Source organism: Dicentrarchus labrax, unplaced genomic scaffold (genome assembly GCF_905237075.1).
Source record: "Dicentrarchus labrax unplaced genomic scaffold, dlabrax2021, whole genome shotgun sequence".
NCBI classification, from domain to species: Eukaryota; Metazoa; Chordata; class Actinopteri; family Moronidae; genus Dicentrarchus; species Dicentrarchus labrax.
Genome location: NW_026136719.1, coordinates 8,466,667 through 8,487,184, shown reverse-complemented (window position 1 = coordinate 8,487,184; position 20,518 = coordinate 8,466,667). Strand labels below are relative to the sequence as shown.

Sequence of the window (20,518 nt, the reverse complement as noted above, 5' to 3'; positions counted from 1 at the left end):
TGGAGTCCGCCACGTTTGACCGCCATGTTTCTACAGTAGCCCAGATGGGACAAACCAAACACTGGCTCTAGATAGGTGCTTTCATGTTTTTCGTAGTTTCACCTTGGTACTTGGAAGGGGAGGGTGAAATGAGTGACTTGCAATCTGTAATTACACTGCTAGAGGCCACTAAATCCTTTACACTGGTCCTTTAAGGTGTCTTTATGCGTGCATACAAATTCCAACAAAACAGGGCACCCACTATACAATAACATCGCTCTATAGCTCTCTTAGTGGCCAAAAACACCTACATGATACATTTAAGCAGGATTCTGCATTTCCTAACTCAACTTTATTCAGAAACTCATTTTGATGGGTAATTAAGGACAAATCCAGAATATCTGATATCTTTGCAGATTAAAAATTGAAAGCAAAGACCAGTTACACCCCAGCAAGTGGAGTGTTTATTGAATTTGGTGTAGGAAGAGAGTGTGTTAACGTCTGAGTGAAGTAGAGAACTTGTTTAGTCCGCTATTGTCCTAAAAATAACCTTTTCTCGTGGAAATGTCAGATTACAGTGAGCGAAATTCAAAGGAAGGCTTTTCCAAGTAATAGCCTACCCTGTTCATCCCTTTAATATGTTTAACGTAATGTCAGAGATTACATGCAGCATGCAGTATTCAACAACTAATGTTGTTTGGCAAATTAAAGGCCATTGTTTGAGTGTTTGAAGAGAGAGATTTAACAAGGCGTTTGGTGTCTGCAGCACCTCACAGGCTAAAAGGCTGCAGTGTAGGAGAGCGCAAGGTCAGTGGAGATCAATGCGATTGATGTCTGATGGGATTGACCATCCAAATGTTTAAACAAGACTGAGCGGCTTCAGTGTGTGTGTGTGTGTGTGTGTGTGTGTGTGTCTGGAGTTTGTGTTTGCTGTTAGTGCCCAAGCTCGCCGATAGCCTGATTGTATTGTTGATTTTAAATGAATGTTTTTTAGATTCAGTAGCTGAAAAGCTTCAGTGTATTTAAGCATGTTTATCTCAGTGACTGTGTTCACACATACAGTTTGTTCTCTTTGATTCAAAGCTTACTGGAAAAGCTGATTTTGGTAAATGTTTTTATCTTGTTTGTTTAGGTTCACATTGCTGAACCGGAGCTTCTAAACTAAACCCACATGGATCTGCATTTAGTTTGTTTATTGAACAGCTGCAGTGTGTTGGTTCAGTCCCCTTTAAGTTCAGCAAAGTGGACTTGTTTCCACTGTTGACAACAGTTTATTAGTCTTGATGTCATGTGAGAACACTTGAGGAAATATGAGCTGAGTATGAGCATCAGTACAGACTGCAGTCTCTCTCAGTCCATTTAGCTGTGCTCAGGAGAAACTGCAGACAGTCAGATATAAATGTTCACTTTCTTCTACCTATAAAACCTTGTGTTTAGGGAGTCTTAAGTGTAGACCAGTACCGTGTGGTGGTCTGCCATGAAAAACATGTAACCACATCTTCCTAAACATAAAAAGACATACATAAGGGATTATTTGTACGACTATGTGTAATCAATATAATGAACAAACTGCACTAAAATATCCCCATGCCGAAGAGATGTAAATAAGCTGCATCAACTTTGGCACATATATTGCTGCATCACAAATGATTTGTGTTGTGTATTGTTTATTATGTTTATTGATCTTATGTATGTTCTTTTTACTGTCGTTATTTTGGAGAGAAAAAGACTGCATTTTTTCCCTGTCAGGGCAGGAAATTTTAAACACTTTCAATGAAGGTCAAGTCTATAATGCATTATAAGCACACTCATAATAAGGAGTACAGTCTAGACCTGCTCTATTTGAAAACTGTCCTGAGATAACCCATGTTATGATTTGGTGCTATACAAATTAAATTGAATTAATGCTCTATACCTCCATGTCAATGGGACAACAGTGTTTGAAAGAAGAATCTGGGTCCTGGGTAACACTGCAAATGATTAATGCCATAACTTCAACTAGTTATAAAGACACATAGAGAAGTTCCTGAAATTGAATGACGTCTTATACGTGACTTTGTGAGCTTTAAGTAGAGTGACAGCACTGTAAGTAAAGTGACAGTACTGTATAAGTTTGCCAGTAGTTACCGAGCTTTGGCATGGACATATAAAGCATTATGAAAGTTTAAAAAAGTGGTGGACATAATGTCATTCATGATTATAAACAACATTTCTAAAGACTAAAGCATTATCATGTCTTATGAATGGGCTTATAGTGCATTATAGATATTACCTTCGTAAGAAAGTTATATTTTATTCTTTTCTATTATATTCTAAGAATATTTTCTAGCAGTCCACAATGTGAACCAGAAGTGTGCAATATAACACACAGTCATGTGACCATGTAAACGCAATGATTTCTGCCTTTCTGTTCTGTCTGCTGTCAAATAAAGGTAAAAATGCTGATAAAACTGATATTAAAAACAACAACTTGTGTTAGTTGTTTGACTTCTACAGATTGTACTACAGTTTTCTTAGAAGACAATAGAGAATCTATGTTGTTATTTATTATTTTTTGCCACTTGAGTTCAAATTACTTTATTTTCCCACCTCATGAAAATGCAAATAAGCTGCTCCAAACATTTGATGCTTAAAAGGAACACGTCCTCCATCACATCTCACTCAAACTCACTCAGGATAAAATTAGATTTATTAAATTATCTTATTTTCTTTTCTGATCCAACCATTTTTCTTTTCTTGTGTTCTCAGATTGATCACTACGCCCAGAGGGATCTGAAGAAGGGCCTCCAGCTCTTCGGCACAGAGGGCAACGTGGGTTTGACCAATGCCTGGATGATCGTACAAACTGATGTAAGATGTGAGATCACCTGAGAGGGCGGGTAAAACACGAGCTGGAAGATATTTAAAACACAAAGCCTGCAGAAGTTTTAAGAATTTTCTTATCTTAGTCACAGTTTTTAAAGGTCATGATGCTTTAACACACTTAAACATTCTGTTGTGAACAGCTCAGCCCATTCAATATTAACTTCAGTACCATTTAGCAAGTCAAGTCATACAAAATACCTTGTCACAAGCTGAGATACATGACATTTTTACTGCATTATTCATTGTGACAGTGCTTACTTTTGCTATTGGCAAGGTTTCATTGTACCACTGTGATCCCATTAAATCAAAAGGGAGTGAAATGTTGAAGGGGCAGTTGATTTTACATTTCTCCATTTTGTGTAAAATTTGAATAAAACACTGCAATCCTTTTTGTAGCTAATGGGATGTGGACATTTACAAGCAGGCTGGTTGGGAAAAAAATACTTGCAATCTAAAAAATGGAATCAGAAAAAAAATTGCAAAACGTTTCTACCAACAGTTACAAATACTTTTTTCTAGTTTAAATGCCATGGTAAAATGTTGTCAGAGATTAATGCAAACATCATAGACTCTCTGAGGTAATCTTTGTTTCCAGCTCTCACTTTGATGTGCTTTTTCCGTTGTATTTTATATATATATATATATATATATATATATATACACATGTGTGTGTGTGTGTGTGTGTGTGTGTGTGTGTGTGTGTGTGTGTGTGTGTGTGTGTGTGTATGTGTATATGTATTATTTATATATATATTAAATTCTGTGCCTTAAATTCCGCTGCAAAGAAAACACAATGTGAGAAACAAAGATTTGAAATTAAGGATTGCAGAGGACGAATGCTGCTGCCGGTGAATGCCTCTAGGAGACATCAAATGATAGATTGGAGACTTCAGGGCACTTGGGACCTTTTTCACATCATAGATCCAGTGTTGTGGCTTGTAGTTTTGTTCCATTAGCAAATGTGCTGTAAACGCTGAATGTTTGGCTCTGGTCTGTGTGCATGCATGTGTCTGATGGCTGGAAGGCATATTGTGTAAGTGTGTGTCAGTGTGTGTGCACATGGTGACTGAAAAGGCATAAATGATGACAGCGAATGCATTGCAAATAATGTATGCAAATGTGTGTGTGTGTGTGTGTGTGTGTGTCTGCATGTGTGGGTGGAAATGTGCAGGCTTTTCTTTCTGCATACAGGATGATGGCATGAGGAGAGTCTGCCTGAATGAGCCAGCGTTTGAAAATGTTGGTGTGCAAGCATGAACGTGCACTTTCTTCATTGTCAGATCAGCACTGCTGTGTGTATGTATGGGGGCTCCATAAAGTCTGGCTGAGAGTAAGACCATTAAAAGGCAGCTCTCTGTCACTGCTCTTCCTCCCAAGACTCCTTCACACATGCTGAGTCACTGAATAGATAATACAGCAGATGTCCCTGGAGCAAAGTTCACCCTGAATATTATTAATAGCCGCTTATGGAATAGAAAAGTATCTACATGCATGAGAAGAAGTAGTAAAAGCATCCACGAGGCGCCAAATGCTGGTACAATAAATCAGAAAGGGTCACATGCCACACTGGTTGTTAACGTTTCAAGGTGATAACATTTGAATATTATGACTCTATGCAGTTTCTAGCCTTTGATTTGTTCTTGAACATTAAAACTATGCTTCAAATGCTTTCTGGTTATTTGAATTCTGCTGTAGTTCATGATAAATTGGAAGCTTGATCCATTGTTTAAGCGGGTGAGGGAGTTTTAAATTAACACACAATCCCCGATTCTGTGCACGAAGTGGCATGGGGAGCGGCTTGGGTAGCATTGTTCTTGTGTGGAATTAAAGTCCACTGAAAGAACAAAACATCAGGGGCACTTTATCTTTTCATGAAGTACACTGATGAATTGAATTGTGGTGAAAGCCACGATCCCTTATGAAAAAATCTATACCAATCACAAAGGGTGGAAGATGTAGATAAAAAGAAGGCAAGTTAAAAAAGGATTTTAGATCTTTGAGACAAATGAGATGTGTATTGTACAAAAGGGGCAGCAGCTCAATATCAGGAAGATGAAGTGCTTTTTATGTTCAGCACATATGAATTATTTTGTTCAGTAAATCATATTCTTGGCAGGTAAATAAATTTAGCTTCCATCGTAGCAGGATGTTTTTTTGTGCCTGCATTAGGATTTCTGTGTGATAATAATATAAGGTCAGACTCTCTTGACTCATAGTTTTTTCTCCTGTGTAGTTTCGCTGCTGTGGAGTAACCAACCACACAGACTGGTTTGAAGTTTATAATGCCACCCGTGTGCCAGACTCCTGCTGCCTGGAGTACAGCGACAACTGTGGCCTGGACAACCCAGGAACATGGTGGACAGCGGTAAGTGTAACAAATGCATTATACACTGTGTTTATCTGCTCTAATGTAAACTGCAAACCAGCTTATTAGTAGTAATTTTAAAAAAAGCAGCACTTCCCTTTTATGGCACATTATCTAATTATTATCTAATTAACTCATCTTTTGTCATTAACGTAAATATAAAAGTTTCATATAAAATCTTATCAGAGGCTTAATTAGCTACTTGCTACAGGTGACAAAATCTGTCATCCACAGTTTCCACTTCAGCCGGTAAGAAATAAGAAGCCTTTTTTATCTACTTGAAATCAGAGATCCACTGTTTCAAAAACAAGCAGGAAAACGACCACCGTCTTTTTGTGCGAGTACTGAATAAAGTAGCTGTAACTAGGTAGGTGGGGCTTAGTGAATGGCCAATCAATTATTTGGGGAACAGAGGGCACAAATACATGTGGTACATATAAGGTACCATTTAATTAAACGTTAAATTGATTATGTGTTTTGGTGAGGGTCTTCCTCACCTGCACAGGGGAACCAAGTTCCAATATCATCTCAGGTACAGAGTCAAAGAAAAACAAAGAAGAGAAGAAACAACTGTGGTGAGGTCGTCACAGTGTTGGTCATATTTCATTTAAATGCAAATTTGTAATGTCAAAAGACAATTCCCACATGGCTACGTGACTTAATACAGCTAACATTCAAGTAACCAGTTATCTATTGAAAAACAATTTAGGGTCACAAATATTCCAATTCAGCAAAGCTAAAAAACTAGGCCTGCATATTTTTCTGTCTTTTTTGGACCATAGCTGTGCAAGCAAACAGCAGGACTTTGAGAGATTTATGTTCATAATTACTGATGGGATTAATTACTTCTGTCCAGAAGGACTTTACTGCTGGTGCTACTAATGTTCATCTGATGTATAATAAGTGTCATATTTTTTAGCAGCTACACTGTGCAGAGAGTTGTTGTTTTCCCTTTGAATTGTGATATAATCTTTAGAAAGCAATCATGTTGTACGTCATAAAATACTTTAAACCTCAGCTGTTTGGTATTTTGTAGTTTTAGAGGTCTTACACTTGTGGTACCTCTACGTTTCTTCACATCCATCAGATCATTAATAAGCCACACAGATCAACAATGTATGCTTCTTTGCTTCTGGAAAACCAGATGAAAATATGGTTGTCACTTTAAAACTATTAGTATCATGTGGAAAAACAGCCTGATCTGCTAAGAGGGGTTGCATGAGTGTGAGCATGACTGTTAGCGCTGGTGCAAAAGCTGAACAGTGTGTGCAGAGGATTGCATCAGTCAAAAGAGAGAAATAAAGCTATTAAAACTTTTGGAGGTTTGTCTTGATGAATATGTAACACTGGGTGCTTCTAGTGCTATTGGTAGGCAAATGGATATGCACTTGTAATATAATTTAGCAAGAGTGGAAGTTGTTGCTGTGGAGGTAATTGAGTGTGTTGAGATAATAAGTAAGGATGGCTGGTATTAATTACACATTCATTCAGAAATAAAATTACTCCACCTACTTGTGACCTGTTCAGCACCCCTGGCAAAGTCTGCTGCACTGAATTCTTTAACTACAGTATCATTACCATTTCTGAAACACAAATTGTGCGTCACATGAAAGCAACCACCTGTTCTCTTGACACTCTTTATATAAACTTGTCATTAACACAATTAGTCCCAGCATTCCTTCTGTCATTACATGAAGCAAGAGCGAGAGAATTTACTTCCGCCCCTACTGTAAAAAAAGGAAATGTCATTAATGAACAACCACACTAATTTATAAAATTCCCTTTTTCCCCAAATTCCTAGAAAAAAAAGTTTTTACTCAACTGGTGTCTTTCCCTTCTTCAAAACATCATCTTTGAAAACTCTAGTCTGGTTGCAGAGGTCTCGCTCCATTGAACAGAATCAGTACTCTTGACTAATGATTTCACCTTGGAAGCTGATGCATCAACGTTTGCATTCTTCTAGCTTTTATATAAGCTTTTGACATAGTAGACCACACTATTTCTTATCTTGAAACAGGGGGTGGGTGCCTTTGACTCAGCCATTTCGGACTGGTTTTCATCAGATTCGTCTAAATTTGGAAATACATTCTAATCCATAGTCCACTGTTTCTTGTGGGATCCCTCAGGGTTCGATTTTAGGTGCTGTTCTCGTCTCATTTTATGGTCACACATCTTGTGAACATCAAATACAGGATGCAAAGTCAGCATAGTTTATCTTATCTGGGATCTTCAATCAGTTCCATAGTGTGTTACAATCACTTTGGAATAGATTTTAGACACATGATCTAAAATTAGCAATTACCAAACATACGTATATTACTTGGCTGTACCTTCATCTGACAGTCAATTGCTTAAACCTGCATTAATTATAATCTTTTGGCCAGAACAAACAGGAAACACAACATCGACAAAATATCATAACATTGATATTATATATTGTGTTGCTTATGTACACATGCAGCAGATATGGAACAACATACATTGAAAATCATGTTTTGGGACATCTGGCATGTGTACGTCTAATATTCCTTCTCCTTTTTAGCTTTGATCTGGTCTGCACCAACCCCTGTGTGAAATATCTGGCTCTTTAGCTGCTAAATGCTCCGCTGTGTTCACCAGTTAGTTGATATCTTTGTCTGTCTGCTGTCAAGTGCCGGGCAGGTAGCGTACAATAGGTTAATCAGAGCGTTTTTTTTAAAAACAGCTGCCTAATGCAGATGATCGGAGCAGTGAGTGAACCAAAACAGAATAGTTGCAGATTTTAGAACCATAGAAATGAGCTGAAAGAAAATATCTTCATCTTATGTTACCCACATCAGGTTGAAAACTACCAAGATACAAGCATCATGTTGGCTGATGTCTGTTTGATGTCACTCAGACTGCCTGTACGAGTGTGTTTCCTTATGCTCTGGGGCTCTTTGCTGTTTTAGCAGCTCATACTGCACTGCACTCTCTCAAAGACCAATGCATTTTAGAAACTTACAAACTAGGAAACACAAGAAGTAAATAAAATATTTCACCCAGGGTCCCTTTAAAAGTCTTGTTGCTATAAAAGCAAGAAACACTTTTTTTTGGTTTGTTGAACATTTACATTCTTATGTAACTTATTCAGTTCACAAAAAGAAAATATGAAAAACACAACAGCAGGAGACCTACACAACAGCTGTTGTTCTGCTCTGCCAACTGTAAAAGCTTATTATTTGGAGGCATCAACAGGAAAGATAAAAAAAATGAAGTCTCACAAAAAGCTGCAATGGCAGGGATCATAAAATTAATTTTTGAAGTCAACATATTGTCATCATTATAAGGACAAAACATTTAGGGCCACTTAACACATTGACAGTTCACTTCTGTCATCCCACTGCGCTAAAGCAGTCACTGTTCATCACAATGAGTGAATATGATTAACAATAATGACAACAATTTCAGTGTAGCTTCAGATGTTATTACGTTGATGCAACAAAATGGTAAATGGGCACATTTTAAAAATCATATCACATGTGCCAGATGTCGCCTGTGGAAACAGTCACAGTTTGTAAAGTTCCAGATCAAGTGTGTCATACATCTGTTTCAAAAATGTCACACTGTGTTGGAGGACTTCCATTTTGTACTTAAAACCAGATTTCAAACAGTATAAGACATTTAACATCATACAGTATGACATTCAGAGTTTATTCTTGAACTTGGGCACACCAACTGACAACACAGACTCACCACGAGGTCCATTTAGTAGCTGTTCTAGGGCTTGCAGTCATATTACATGATCTTCATGAGCAGATGGATGTAAAGATGTTGCACTTTAATACACATTATTGAGATAATGATGATGATCAAGAATGTAAAGTCGCCGTGTGTAACATTTAGGAGGATCTATTGACAGAAATGGAATATGATATTCATAGGTATGTTTTCATTAGTGTATAATCACCTGAAAATGAGAATCTTTTGTGTTTTCGTTAGAATAAGTCTTTTATATTTACAGAGGGAGCAGGTCGCCTTATATGGAGGCTGCCATGGCAAACCGCCATGTTTCTAAAGTAGCCCAGAACGGACAAACCAAACACTGGCTCTAGATAGGGTAATTTGTGTTTTTCGCGCACTTCACGTGCAGGGAGAGTGAAGCGAGCAACTACACCACTAGGTGCCACTAAACCGTACATACTGGTCCTGCAGGTACGACAATAAGCATTGTGATGATTGAAAGCTCCTGGACAGCTACTAAATGGACCTTGTGATGAAATTTTCTCATCATGAATATGAATATAAATATTAGAAAGACACTGGTGTATATTTTTGGCATCTTTATGATTAAACATTTTGAAGTTTTATGAGTCAGAGACCCTGTCTCACACATTTGATTACAGCAGGCAACATTGCTATTTGACACCAAAAGTATTTTCTTCACTACACCTTGGTTCCGGCTTGCAAAGGGCAGATCTTAAATATGATGCCATCATGGTCACAGGTGTAGACTTGGGAGCAGACAGCCCTTCATTCCTTACACATAAACCTCTTACTCAGGTTGTGTGCAACTCAATTTAATTTGTCCATTCAGCAGAAAGGCCAAGCTGTGGTCAAGCGGTAGCGGTTTTCAATTTTAGAAATGAAAGACGTAACCTTTTAAAATGTCTTTCTATTACTTTTCCTGTAACCTAGTTCTGCACAAACCATTGAAAGATTTTTCAAAATTATGCATATTTACCTCCTTCAGGTGACAGCTTGATGGCCTTCACGTAGACCTGTGAATTCCACTGACCCTTCTAGTGTGAAACGCCTTTTGAAAACAAATTACTCAAGCTAGTTTTGTGTTTTGATTAATATTTACCCTGTATATCAAGAGTTCAGGTAATGAAGTTCACGCTGAAGCATAGCAGTTCTCTCTTCCAAGAATACGTGCATACCCTTCTTTTATTTAAATATATACTGTACACTTTTCAAGTTATATTAATTTTCTAGGATCCATACATTCTAACCCTTGCTTCTCAGTCATTCTCCAGAGATTTCTCTATTGAGCATCAAAAGAAAGAAGCCATTCAGGGCCATTGACGGTTTTATGTTGTTGAAATGTCTCGAGGCAGAAATGAATGCTTTTTTTGTTTAGTTTTTTTTCCTAATACAAATGTTATAAATGCCCTTTTTTCCTCTTCAGTAAACAGATTACTGTTGAATAGAGTTGGAATAAAGCCTGTTGTCGGCTTTAGATTCTTGTGGTTCTTGTCATTGGCAGCCGAGTGTTCATGAACTCGGGAACTGTGTAAAAATATTTTCTCTAAATGAAACAAATCTCTTCACGCTCTCATTGATGGGAAACAGAAAAAAACCCTAAAGAACACACTTGAATGGAGGCGCCATGACACATACACACACTGATACACACAGTTTGAATGCCTGCAAATATACAAAGTCCATGTATAATCTATGACTTTTACCTGAAGTCATCTGTTATGCAATAGGAACAGCATTCTTTGCTAAAGCTTTGAAATTGTATGTTGGTTTCGTATAAAGAGCAACTTTTTAGCTTAAACACCAATCATGTGCATTTAAACCCAGACACACACACCATCCCCATCCCCCCTACTGTTGAAATATAAGTGACTGTAATTTTAAAAGACCTGTTTTTGAGTGAGTAAATTATACGTGCAGTTACCATCCTTCCACTGCAGCTTAGCACAGAAACAGCTTAGATCTGGGGAAACATAAAAAAACATAACTAAACATTAACCAATTGACAGACTGCTAAAGCTTATTAGCTTTAAATAAACTTTAGAATACATTTTTGTGCAGATTGAAGGTTGTGGATTTTGTCCCCCATCTCTTCCATTGGAAGTATGTTAGCGAGGGAACTCTTAATGGCTAGTAGGAGCCATAGACTTTATAACTGAATATGGGCGTAGTCTCTGTGACCTCACCCAGAGTGTTCGACGTTAAGCGTGGGAGGAGGAGAGGTGAGCTGAATAACCTGGCTGTTGAAAACAGCCACCTGTGAGCTTGATCAAATTTAAATGGGTGAGTTTTATTCAAATTCAACCCCTGTACACTTGTCATGAAAGGGGAATTTAGCTATAGAGACCAAAACGGTTTTTTGTACCAGGCTGTAGACATGTTTATTTCTGCTGTAAAGTTGGGGCCTAATGGAGTTTGGCTCACTTTTGTAGCCAGCCCCAAATGACTGTTTGAGAAACTGCAGTTTTTGTTATTTCAGTGTTGGCTTCATTGGAGTAAGATTATTTTGAAAGGCAATGACGAACGACCTATTTAGTTTTTGTGCATGGAAGTTCATTCTTGACCTTTAGTAACAGTGCATGTCACAAAATAATGTAAGCCCAATTATACACCAGCTTTTCTAAGCTTTCAGTGGAGGCATTTTCAGCAAAAGGATCAGCCTCAGGTTTCTGGAGCCCCATACACAGAGCAGGACAGCTTATCAGTGTGGAAGAGGATAGAGAGATTGTGGTACAGCAGGTCCATGGGGAAGTCCAGACCAAGGAGTGGATGATGAAAATCCAACACATAAGACTAGGACAAACACAACTAAATCAGCACGGACTAGCAGGAGAATCTCAGTGGGATTCAAGACAGAGTTTTTAGGTTACAGGTAGTTGGCATTTACCACAAACCATTTCAACACCTCAAGATTCTTGAATAGGCAAGGACTCTGGACTCTGGAAGACACTGATTTAACACCAGAAACAGACAATATCATCTGTCTGTGAAGACCAGACCAAAACCTGTCACAGCATTGACTGGGAAAGGTCAAAGTCATCAACCAGGAGTCAGTGGAAGGCTGCAAGGAGATCAAGCAGGACATTGATTGACAGCTGTTATATATCACCACTTATGATGACACTTTAATTCACTGATGCAGGCTGCAAGATGTGGTTGAAAGCTCAGAAAAGCTATTAAGTGGACCTTTAAACTTAGATTATTTTCTTACCTGCTTTGTTGTTTATCTTGGATGACTTGTTAGCCTTGTAGCTGTGAATTTAGTCCCTGTGCTGGGACTGGCTTAGCAGGTTCAGGTTCACTTATATATTTTTTCCCCTGGTTTTATGTCTGCAGTCTGCAGTGGACGTCAAACAATAAAAATATGAATTTATATGTTTTCAGATGCAGCTCTGTGGTCCAGGAGGGTTTGATAAATAACACTGAAGCGGCTCTAAATTTTGCCTTACTGCATGACTTTCCATATTGATCCAGCCCAGAATTATTTCACCTTGTGCTATAGAAAATATATTTTTGGGTTCCCTGATGTTTCAGGCAGTAGAGAAATGCAGAGTAGATTGTAGAGAGCATATTGTGTTTGGTTTCTCTGCCTCTGGCTCAGCTTTTCCAGATGTAAGGAGATTTTAAAAATAGCACAATCAGGAAGGTATTTCTGTAGAAATGAATAATTTAATTAGAACAGCGGCGTAGCCTGTTATGATAGTACCTTATCTTTCACTACAATATAGCAGGCTGTCATTTCTCCATTGTAACATAATCAAACTTTGACAGTAGTGGAAGAAGAACTCAGATCTTTTACTTAAGTAAAAGTAACAACAGTGTAGAAATATTCTAAGTACAAAAGTATTGGCATCAAAAGTATTTTACAGATGAATATACATGATATCACAGGATTACTTTAATGTTGCAGTTGGTAAAGGTGGAGCTAATTTTAAATGTCCATTGTGTAACATTTAGGAGGATCTATTGGCAGAAATGGAATATAATATTCATAGGTAGTTTATAATGAGCTGAAAATAAGAATCCAACCTGAGCTGTTTTTATCTACAGAGGGAGTGGGTCTGAAGCAGCCATGTTTCTAAAGTAGCCCTAGACCAGACACCAACTAAACACTGGCTCTAGACAGGGCCATTCATGTTTCATAGTTTCTTCTACACGCTTGGAAGGCTGAGCTGTATTCAAAGGGTTGCAATGTGCAACTTCAGCAGTAGATACCACTGAATCCTACACACTGGCAGTGACATATCTAAAGAAATATTCATGAGTGGCAAGACCGTGGCATGGAGACAATCACACATATCAATATTTGCTTGGAAAATGATTCAAAAACATTATATGATTGTGGAACATTTTCCAGATAAATTTATTTTTCTCAATGAAGTCAGCCTCGGACAGGCCATAACAGATCATTAAATTATGTGCGTTCATTTCTCAATTTATTAGTTGATAAATAATCTAAATCTGCAATTATACCTGCCTGATCTTGTGTGCTTATAGAGGTCATATAGAGGTATTAGTATTAAATTGAGACTGTTTCATACCTAATTAAAAACTACTTGTAGTAGGTTTAGATGGGTCTATTGACTAAATATACTCACTACTGCAGTCTGGCACACATACATTTAAAATGTCTTTGAGGAAATGCCAATCCTGTCACCTTTTAATGTCTGTTATTAGAAAGCCTTTACTTTCAGTATTCATGTCTTTTTCAATACTTGCTTACATCCCTGACGCAGAAGGACATTCCTTATATTAATAATAATTACCTTTCATCTCTTTCTACATGTTGGGCACTACATGTTTCCAGTGTTTGAAAGGAAATGTAGTCTCGAAACATAGTCTTGTGGAAATGTCTTAGTGAAAAAATAGGGAAGCAGTGAGAGGGTAGAGAATTCTTTTTTTTTGTCAAGTTGCCTTCAGAATGCATTTGAACAATGTCAGACATGAAAAATTCAGCCCATTCTCATGTCTAAATGATACTTCCAGTGTATGTGCTATTCACATTACTCCTGTTTGTACAGCTGAAGGGAGACAAGGACAGCAGGAACTTGCTTGAATTTTGGAAAGTTTCCCCAAAGAATATTAGGTCAGAGGAGGAGGAGGAAGAGATAAGGATGTTGCCACAGGGGATCTTTTAGCCAAAGAACATTTTCTATCACAGTTTCTAAATACAGGATGAGAAGACTCGCTGTAAATGGTATATCATATGATTGGACATAGCACTAGACATCTAAATGAAGATTTACATTCATCAGCCAATGTTTGCTCATTCTTTATGTATGTGTTTGTGTGTGTCTCCACAGCCGTGCTACGAGCGTGTGAAGGACTGGCTTAATGAGAACCTGGTGGCACTTTGGATCTTTGCTCTATGCACAGCACTCACTCAGGTAATTATGGCTTTTAAGTTGTATAATTTTTTTTAAGCAAGTCAGTCCTTTATATCTACAGCGTCATACGGAGGCGCTTACTTTGTGATAAATAAACCTAATACTTCCAGTGTCCTTTGCATTAAGCGCTGAACGCAGGATTTCTCAGGACAGCAGGAGCTTTTATAAGCCTCTTGTGTTACCGCTCAAGACCACATAGGAGGGTTTGACTTTCCATAAAATTCTTTTATCTCCTTTCCAGCCAAGTGTTACGTGATATGCTTCCACAATGTGAGAGGAGAAATATCATACTGCGCTCCTGTGATGCTGCAGGCTCAGTTTTAGTCACCTATTTGATTCCCTGTGCCCTTTTTGAAAACCCTACATGCAGCAAAATGAAAACCAGAAAGATGTTATCATTGCCCGACTTATCTCAAATATCTGTGATGTTTGCCAGCTGACTCACAGCATTATACAATACAAAGAATTATACAATTATGCTCAGGCAAAGAAGAAAAATTAAAGTGTGTTTATGTAGCTTTTGACAGAAGAAATAAATTCTTTTTACAATTGAGAAGTTGAATTAATATTATATTTTTTTATATATATATATATATATATATATAATCTTGCATTTATCAGTTGTGGCCACAGTACATATTGTGTTTTACGTTAAGGGCTTGTACAACCAAATTGTAGCTATTTGATTGGTACTGCACAGCTTTATCAAATCAAGTAAGATGTGTCAGAAAACCCCTCCAGTAAAGATTTTGGGCAATTTTTTTTTTTTAGATAAACACCAGTAGAGGTTTTTTTCATATAGCATTAGACAATAGGAAATAGTGATAGGAAAGCAACTTGTAACTTACACCGATCAGCCAGGGTGCCCAGCTGGTCATTATGTTATGCAGCCCCATACGCAGCAGTACCAGCATTAACCTTTTCAGCAATTTGCGCTACAGTAGCTCGTTTATTGGGTGGCTAAGGCTCATTGATGCACATGGGGAGCGATGGCCCGCCCATGTGGTCCAATCCATGACCCTGTTTCTGGTTCACTGCTTTTCCTTCCTTGGGCCACTTTTGAAAGGTACTGGCCCTTGTCAGAGTCGCTTAAATCCTCACACTCAAATCCTTTTTCCTGCTTCTAACACATCAACTGTGAGGACAAAATGTTCACTTGCTGCCTAATATATCCCACCCACTGGCAGGTGCCATGATAACTAGATAATCCGTGTTATTCACTTCACCTGTCAGTACTCATTATGTCACGGCTGATCGGTGTATATAAGAAAACTATTATGCATAAATACTAACATTTCCATAAACACAAGCAATACCTCGTTACACCTGGAGAGAGTCTCTATATATGAATTTCACATAACTGCATGGAACTGAAATGAAAAGTCGTTATATCTCAGGACATCATATTGACAAAAATCTTTTTACCAACATCTCCCAACAAATGGTGAAGAAACTGTGCAGTAAAAATAATGTATCCTGGTTGTGCTCTAAGATCAAGTTTTGGGAAGAAGTGTTTGAAGCCTTTGAGTGTTTTATCATGATTTCCCGCAAGAACCAGCTGTGACACTAATGGCAGTAACACTGGAGGGTGTACAGGAAAGTGCTAAAATCCGTTACAGATCCTATTAACAACAGCTATGAAGTGTAATACAGTAAACTGGTTTAGACATGACTCTGCTGAAACAAATATAATGAAACAAATATAAATTTACACTCAACAAAGCTGTATCCTTGTAATTTAATTAATTTACACACAAACTCACAATCACATCTACATAAAGCTGTCAACATTTTTTAAATTCTATTTTGGTATGAAAACAGTTTGCGTCTGCATAATTTTTGAAAAAAAAACAGTGAATCACCAAAACAACATAAAAACTGCAATCCAGACAACATTTTGGTTAATCTATATGAACAGATCTCTGCATATGAATGCAGATAAATAAATAAAAAAAGCTAATGAAAAGCTAAATCGGCATCAGACGATAGCCGATGGGTTCGGAGATTGGATTTTGGCCAATGCCTTCCGCCTCTTGCTCTCCACATGGTTTGCCTGCATGCAACTAAAGCCCACTCAAACGTGACTGGTCAATATTACTCAGACTACAAACGGAAACCAGAACGCTTCCGATACCAGGATCTTGTCACTTGTCTACAGATTATGTATTCATATACAGATATCTGTATAGATTAGGGGGGTAAAAACAGCACGTATTGAATAAAAAGAACTGAATATCAGTGTATTGTCATTAACACATCTTGACTAACTTAATGTCATTTAAATAAAAGGCAGTAAAAAGAAGGAATTGATCACAACAGAGTGGCATTTAAATTGTGTTTTGTTTGCATTTTCACTTAAAACTACTCTTTGGTAAAATCACCAGATAAAGGTTTGTCGGAGATGCTGGAGCTAAGATACAGCATGTATTAAAAAAGAAGAGCGTCCTCACACTCCAATCTGTGCAAAATCTCTACTTAATGAATATTGCACAGATTGGAGTGTGAGGATGCTCTTCCTTTTGTTATCCAAGAAATAAACGTAATGAGATTTGGATATAATGGTGTGACAGAATTAATGTTTTTGGCATTTATTGTCAATATATGTATATTATAATACAGAGAATGAGCCAAACAAAAAGAGTTCCTTTTCATTTCACTGTGACTTTACGTGTGGACATCTGAATAAATGAATGGCTTATTCGTTTCTTGTGTTTTTGCAGATCCTGGGCCTGGTCTTCTCCATGACAATGTTCTGTCAGTCAGTGAAAGTAGAAACCTTCTACGCCTAGCGATCGACCTCTGTGCCATTCAGCACACTTTTTTCTTCATCAGAGAGGGACCGATATAGACCCAGCCTCCTCTTCCTCCTCCTCTTCCCTCTACAGACTCTTCTTTCCAGCGCTTGTCCTCTCTGTGACATTCCCTCTCGGATGTCAACAGTTCACAGTTTTTCTGCTAACTATCAACAAGCACAGTGTCAGTGTAATACCTGAGTTGGTTTCTATGATTTGCTCTGTGTCAAAAGCTAATTTCTGTGATACATTTTATAAAGCAGTATTATGAACAAGTATAAAAAAGTGTAACCCTTTTTTTTAATATGTGTTTTGTTTTAAATTATTTTATGGTTTGTATGTGTTTTAAAATGAGAGCTACAGTTGGGAAAAGTGCACAGTGTGAAGTGCTGCAAGTGCATGTCTTCTGCCATGGTGTGTATTAAATGTTTTGGATCGACTAAAAAGCACACGTCATCTTGTCATTTCTACACCGGAAACGCTGAAGGGTTTTATGTGTAATCCTGCTTTATTTATGCCAGACAACCTGCATGACAAACACAAGGGATGGGGGAAATTGGCCAGGAAACGGCATGTAAAACCGTTTATGTATTCCCTCTGCTGAGACGTGCTGAAGTCATTAAAATATTTTGTAGCACCTAACTAATCAGGCATTAATTAGATATATCTAATTAAATGGACCGCTTTGTGATTTCATGCACATGTGGCTTTTTTACTGGGTGGATTTACATGGGGCATGAGAATTGCACCAACTACAATTAAAAAAAAGATTCTGTCAGAGGAATTTAAATGAACAAGTAGCAGGATCCTTGAGGCTGGCCTGAGGCGATTCCCCCCTCAGCACCAGTCAGAGCTCCAATGACAAATATTCATCTGTCTTTGAAGCCTTCTCTGGCCCTTTTGTGACTCTTTAAGTTCTCTTCCTTCTTACCTTGGGCCGTCAAGTATAATCCAGGCTATAAGTACACTAGAGACATACTTTGATTAAATAGCCCCATAGGAAAAATGCTTTAAGAGGTGTTTTCAGCTGCACTGCAGGTGCTTTTGCATTTCTTAAGATTTTTCTTCCATTGCTTCTTTTTTCTCTCACCTCAAACAATTTGGACCTGAGGGAGCAAAAGTCTCAAAGCAATCAAATCTGTGGAAATGTTTCAGATCTCAACCTGTACAGCCAAAGAAATTAAACAGATAAGTCAGTAGGTGACGCTATCTATGACAGGCCACTTTACATTTTTCTTCCTGGCACAACTTTTTTTTGCGAGTCAGAAAATGGAAAACATATTTCCTAAGTTTTCCAACATGTGTCTAACATACTGCATCTTGTGTTAAAAAGAGAAGGGCTGTTCCAAAAGAGACGCATGTTAAAAATGTCAGTTCTTCATAAGTGTCTGGCAATCACACAAATGGGTCTGATAGTGAAAACACTAAACTGGAAGTAAAGCATAAATAACACACGTTGATACTGCAACTAAAGGCATTCAGAGCATGTGTGCTGTGGCACAGAATCTTCAAATTGAAATCACAATATTGAATCATCAGTGTGAATCAGTAGCTTTTTGCAGTGACTGAAAGCATCATTGTCAGCTAAGTTCATTAACCATGATGTGACAGCTCTTTTGCAAATATGTGGCTGCTGAGTACAAACAGCCCCGGGTTGTGCCTCTTATGTATCACCATTACATTTGAAATGTCACTAAAGATGAAAATAAGCTGAAAAATAAATACCAGTTGATCTTTGAAAAGGTTATTCAATAACACTTACCACTGTTCTGAAGGTTTTTCCAGGATCCTCGCAACTTAAGAAACACATCAAAATCCTTTTTTACTCTGCAACAGACTTTTAATCCTTTAAGAATTCTGAAAATAGACCAATGGGGAGTGTTGTTAAACCGCTTTCTGGGGTTTTCAATGGTGAGTGGCACATGGGACTGCCTTACAAACAGTGCTTATACAGACTTACCTTTGTACTAAACTGAATATAAGACTTTGAACCAGCAACAGACTGAACTTACTACTGAAATAACCACCACCACTAATGTACATAGTCTATATACAAATCTGTTGAACGTCACTGAACAAAATGTAAAGTAAATTAAAGTAATTCAAACTTCGCTGATCATTTTGACCCCTGGCTAACAACTAAACACAAATGTTTGGTATAGGAGTCAGCAAATAGCTGTATTAACTGAACTGGATATCCCATTCATTCCAATATAAGACCAGTCACCAGTCACATACACTTTAAACGTTTATCAGGTTTTCTTTCACATTCACATTTTTAGGCCCTTAGAATATGATCATTAGAGTCCTTCTCATTAGAAACTAACTCTGGCTGAGCTGGCTGACTTACTGTTGGCTCCTAGCTCACATAAATGGCATGAAAAAAACTAAAGCTACTGTACTGATAGGGCTCTCCACTTTTCAAGTTTCATTGCACCCAATGGCTTAAACTCTGATTATAAGAAGAGTTCTTTTTACAGCGTTTACAGTTTAAAGTGAAGTGTGAAAAAATGTTTTCACTGACTGCATATGAGAAAAAGGCCTTTTAGTGCGGGTGTGCGTCACTTGATCTTGCCATTCTGACTGTTACCAGAATGCAAAAAAATTGCCTTAAAGCCCAGCTCTGTACGTTAAGGGTCTTGCATGTCATCGTGGTCCATAGTGCCACCATCAGGCTAACTTTACAGGCACTGAATCTTACCCCAGCATGCACTAGATAAGAGGCACTATGGACAGCTCACTAGTCTCATATGGCTGATATATAGACAGACTCAGCATTCACACTCACATTCACACATTTTTTATTGATACAGTATATACCTGTGAAATTGAGTCCTTCTCCACAAGGTTTTACCCACAGAATATTTCAACAACTGCCTCCATTTTTCTGGAACGTTATTAAACTTAACCAGCTGCCCAAGACACCTGTGATGCTGCAGAAGACGTGCAAACCCTGGACTTAATGAAAATATAAGAGATGGCTCCAAAGTGTGTCAGATCACTGTTGGTTGTATTCTGTAATGTGGTTAGGGTTAGGGTTAGACAAATTTGCAATTTTGGGGACAGTAATATCTCTGGTGTCAGTTTGGCTGATGGGCCTGGACCCTTGGACCTGCCACAGTAATATCCGCACGCTTATATTCTTGATTTTTTCTAGTTAACAGACAACCACAGTAAATCCCATATGCTGAGATGTAGTATGAAAATGCCAAGACAGATGTAGACTATTTCCTCATCCCCTTTTACACCAAACCAAATACCACCGGCTTTTCACATATTGATTTTTGGTGTTTAGTCGGATATAACCTATGGACCTTTTATACCTTTGTTTTCATGCAGTGTTCCAGCGTTCTTATTAAGGAATAAGTCAAGTTTATGTGTACAGACCTTGAACGCAGTTAGAGTCT

At 37.9% G+C, this 20,518-nt stretch overlaps 1 protein-coding gene across 4 annotated transcripts in view; it reads left to right on the top strand.

Moving 5' to 3' along the window:
* The window catches only part of tspan4a (tetraspanin 4a), a 118,652-nt gene extending 101,095 nt beyond the window's left edge, over window positions 1–17,557 (top strand). For all 4 annotated transcript variants that reach the window (XM_051380210.1, XM_051380211.1, XM_051380208.1 and 1 more), the window contains 4 exons: window positions 2,728–2,829; window positions 5,078–5,209; window positions 14,236–14,319; window positions 17,040–17,557. In XM_051380210.1, the coding sequence (XP_051236170.1) occupies window positions 2,728–2,829; window positions 5,078–5,209; window positions 14,236–14,319; window positions 17,040–17,108 (387 nt within the window). In that variant the 3' untranslated portion in view covers window positions 17,109–17,557. The remainder of the gene's footprint in view (window positions 1–2,727; window positions 2,830–5,077; window positions 5,210–14,235; window positions 14,320–17,039) is intronic.
* The last annotated feature ends 2,961 nt before the right edge of the window (window positions 17,558–20,518 follow it).